We start from the raw sequence: 4,361 nt of genomic DNA on the forward strand, positions 1-4,361 counted from the left end.
GGTCACTTATCAATGCTTTGGGGAACCCAAACCGAGAGAAAATATTAGTCTTGAGGAACTCTCCAACCACCTTGGCATCGTCGGTCTTGGTGGCTTTGGCTTCCACCCATTTAGAGACATAATCCACCGCCAAGAGTATGTAGATGTTGCCATAAGATGCGGGAAATGGCCCCATAAAGTCAATACCCCACACATCAAAGATTTTGCAATAGAGCATTGGGGTTTGGGGCATTTCTCCTTTCCTTGAGATATTGCCAAGTCTTTGGCATCTATCACAAGTCTTGACTATGGCATGGGCATCACGGAAGAGTGTGGGCCAAAAGAAAACGCTCTTTAAGACTTTCCGAGCCGTCTTTTTGGCTCCGAAATGACCCCCACAAGCATACTAGTGGCTAAACCGAAAAATTGACATGATTTCGGTGTCCGGCACACACCTCCTTATCACTTGATCGGCACAAAATTTCCACAAATAAGGATCATCCCACACATAGTACTTCGAATCACTCTTGATTTTGTCTCTTTGATGTCGAGTCAAACCCGGTGGAAATTTGTCCAAGACCAAGTAATTCACGATATGTGCATACCAAGGTTCGGTAGACATCAAGGCAAGAAGGGCTTCATCCGGGAAGGTCTCCTTTATTGAACTTTGTGGCACTAAGGAGTCTTCTTGGATGATTCTACTAAGATGGTCCGCCACCGTGTTGGTGGAGCCTTTCTTGTCTTTGAGTTCAACGTCAAACTCACTCAAAAGTAGTACCCATCTCATCAAACGGGGCTTTGATTCTTTCTTAGAGACAAGGTGCCTCAAAGCGGCATGATCCGTGAAGATGATGACCTTGGCTCCAAGAATATAAGATCGGTATTTCTCTAAGGCAAACACCACCGCAAGAAATTCTTTCTCGGTAGTTGTATAGTTCCTTTGAGCTTCATTCATCATTGTCGATGCATATTGAATAACATGAGGTGCTCTTCCTACCCTTTGGCCAAGTACCGCGCCAAGGGCATAATTGCTTGCATCCGACATTATCTCAAACGGTTCATTCCAATTGGGAGGTTGAATTATAGGTGCCGAAATAAGCTTCTCCTTGAGCATATCAAAAGCTCCATTGCATTCTTCACTCATGACAAATTCACAATCCTTTTGAAGTAGATTGCATAGAGGAGCGGCAATCTTGGAGAAATCCTTAATGAAACGCCGGTAGAACCCGGCATGACCTAGGAAAGACCTCACTTCACGCACATTAGTAGGATAAGGCAAGGTGCGAATGGTATCGACCTTTGCCTTATCAACCTCAATCCCCCTAGAGGAGATCACATGTCCCAAAACTATTCCTTCATCAACCATGAAATGACATTTCTCATGGTTGAGAACGAGGTTGGTATCAATACATCTCTTCAAGACCCAAGTAAGATGACTCAAACAATCCTCAAAAGATTGACCATGGACGGTGAAATCGTCCATGAATACCTCAATAAAGTCCTCAACATGATCCGAAAAGATACTCATCATACACCTTTGGAACGTCCCTGGAGCATTGCAAAGACCGAAGGGCATCTTTCTATAGGCAAACGTTCCAAAGGGGCATGTGAAGGTTGTTTTTGTTTGGTCCTCGGGTGCGATTGGGATTTGAAAATATCCCGAGTAGCCATCCAAAAAACAATAAAAGGCTTTTCCCGCTAACCTCTCCAACATTTGATCCATGAAGGGAAGCGAGAAATGATCTTTTCGGGTCACGGCATTGAGCCTACGGTAGTCGATACATACCCTCCACCCATTTTGAACTCGAGTGGGGGTCAAAACACCTTCATGATTCTCGACTACCGTTAGCCCGGATTTCTTTGGGATAACTTGGGTTGGACTAACCCATTGACTATCGGAGATAGGATAGATCATACCTATATGAAGGAGTTTGAGTACCTCTTTCTTCACAACATCCATCATTGGAGGGTTCAAACGCCTTTGTGGTTGTCGGACGGGCTTTGCTTCATCTTCAAGAAGAATTAGGTGCATGCATAAGGTGGGACTAATGCCTTTGATGTCGGCCATTGTCCACCCAATTGCTTCCTTGTGTTGCTTAAGAACCCGGATGAGAGCCTCTTCTTGCTCCTTAGTAAGCTTGCTTGAAATAATCACCGGTAAAGTTTCTTCATTTCCTAGAAATGGATACTTCAAGTGGCTTGGTAAGGGCTTCAATTCAACAGTAGGAGGCTTGACAATAGAGGGAACGGGTTTCTCCTTTGGTAGCTCTTCTAACAATTTGGAAGAAAGGAAGAAAATTTCCTGGACAGGGGGTAATTCGCACGGTGCGAGTTTTGGAGCTGAGAAACTCGCACGGTGCGAATTTGCTGCTGCCTTCCGGATTTCTTCCTTTTCTTCCCATTCTTCCATTGGGGGATTTTCCTCTAGGTCCTTGATGGTTTCCTGCAAATCACAAGACAAACCATACCCCGTATCCTCTCCAACCAATCCATTAGTCAAAACAACATTTAATGCATCAAATTTGCACAATTCATACACGGTTTGCACAATTGGCTCAAAAATTTCAAGAAAACACAAGGATGAAGTCTCGGATGGGTATTTCATAGCCTCATGTATGCTATACTCAATCTTTTCCCCCTCAAATTCCATTGTGAGGCGTCCACTAGATACATCAATCTTGGTGTTAGAAGTTCTCATGAAAGGCCTTCCCAACAAAATGGGAGTGGAGCCTTTCTCGGGTTCCATTTCAATCACATAGAAGTCGGCGGGGAAAAGCATTTCCCCCACCTTCACCAAGACATCTTCAACAACCCCCTTAGGATAGATATTGGACCTATCGGCCAAAGAAATGACCGTACGAGTCGGTTTCAAAGGCCCTAACTTGAGTGACTCATAAAGGTAATTGGGCAAGACATTAATGGATGCGCCTAAATCAAGCATAGCATGTTGACAATCCAAGTCACCAATTTTACAAGGGATGGTGAACATGCCCGGGTCACTACATTTTTGTGGCAACCGTTTTTGAAAAATTGCCGACACATGTTCACTAGCCCTTACCTTTCTCATGCTTTTTGCCTTGTTGGTCCTCTTAGTAGTGCACAACTCTTTCAAAAATTTTGCATGCTTGGGCATACTACTAAGAAGATCAAGGAGAGGAATGTTTACCTCCACTTTACGAAAGATATCATAAAGGCTTGAAGTCTTCTTGTCAATTATCCTTGTATCATTCAAAGCACTTGGAAATGGAGCTTGTGGCTCATATTCCGGAAGAGGTTCATGGACCCTTACTTGTTGAGGTGTAGATGCTTCCCTTTGTTCCACTACCACTTCAATTTCATCTTCAATCATATCCTCCACTTTATGAACAATAGGAAGTGGTCTTGTCTTCTTAGGACCCTTGGGTGCCTCTACCAACTCCCTACCATTCCTCAAAGAGACCGCTTTTGCTTGTTCCTTGTTGGGTGGAGGAGTGGTGTGAGAAGGGTGACTCCCTCCTTGGGTGGGTTGAAAATTGAGTGTAGTGAGGATTTGACCAACTTGGGTCTCAAGGTTAACAAACCTAGAGTCGGTGAGTCGGTTTTGTTGAAGCACGGCGGTTTGAGATTCCTTGGTTTGTTGTTGCATTGCCATTTGATTCATGGTAAGAGTTTTCATCATTTCTTCCAAGGAATTTTGTGATTGGTTTTGGTTTTGATTTGGCTTTTGAAATGAAGAGTTTGAAGCCCCTTTTTGATTTTGATTTTGGTTTCCACCCCACCCCATATTTGGATGAGATTTCCAACCTTCATTGTAAGTGTTAGAATAGGGGTCAAACTTCCTAAAACCAATAGCCTTCACCGCTTCAATTGCCTCCTCCGTTTGCAAAGATGGACACCCATCGGTGGGATGAGTTGGGTCATTACAAAGACCACAAAATTTCACATGAGAAGCGCTCCCACCTCCTTTTGTAAGTTCCTTGACCAAATTGGTAAGAAAATCAACTTTCTCCTCCATATGGTTGGAGCTTTGCTTTGAAGAGAATGTTCCACTTGACTTCTTAATTCTCCTCCCAAAATTCCTAGAGCTTCCTACCAACCTTTCAATCAACTCATTTGCTTCTTGGACGGACATGTACTCAATTCCACCTTGGGTGGCGGCTTTAATCATTCTAGCATCATCCTCAAGTAGACCACCACAAAAGTTCAAGAGAAGGTCGTGGTCGGTATACCCATGGTATGGACAACTAGCAAGAAGTTGTTTAAACCTCTCCCAATACTCATACAAGTTCTCCCCATCCATTTGTTCAACATTACTTATTTCTTTCTTCAATTGAGATGAGAGACTAGCGGGAAAATACTTTTCTAAGAAAGCCTTCTTCATTAAATTCCAAGTGGTAATGCTC

The 4,361-nt window shown here is 43.5% G+C and overlaps 1 protein-coding gene across 1 annotated transcript; it reads right to left on the minus strand.

Moving 5' to 3' along the window:
• Positions 1–385: 385 nt before the first annotated feature.
• On the minus strand, positions 386–4,126 carry LOC141589975 (uncharacterized). The gene is made up of 3 exons (XM_074410593.1): positions 3,883–4,126; positions 1,804–2,907; positions 386–924 (listed from the first exon to the last, which is right to left on the minus strand). Exons 1-3 carry the CDS (start codon positions 4,124–4,126, stop codon positions 386–388), a joined length of 1,887 nt encoding a protein of 628 aa, XP_074266694.1.
• Positions 4,127–4,361: the final 235 nt, after the last annotated feature.

Source organism: Silene latifolia, chromosome 7, assembly GCF_048544455.1.
Source record: "Silene latifolia isolate original U9 population chromosome 7, ASM4854445v1, whole genome shotgun sequence".
Lineage (NCBI taxonomy): Eukaryota > Viridiplantae > Streptophyta > Magnoliopsida > Caryophyllales > Caryophyllaceae > Silene > Silene latifolia.

Coding starts and splice junctions, on each gene's coding strand:
- LOC141589975 (XM_074410593.1), bottom strand. CDS start 4,126: ATGATTAAAGCCGCCACCCAAGGTGGAATTGAGTACATGTCCGTCCAA. Junction 2,908..3,882: donor TGTGAAATTTTGTGGTCTTT/GTAATGACCCAA, acceptor TGCTTGATTTAG/GCGCATCCATTAATGTCTTG. Junction 925..1,803: donor GGTAGTCGAGAATCATGAAG/GTGTTTTGACCC, acceptor TGATGAATGAAG/CTCAAAGGAACTATACAACT.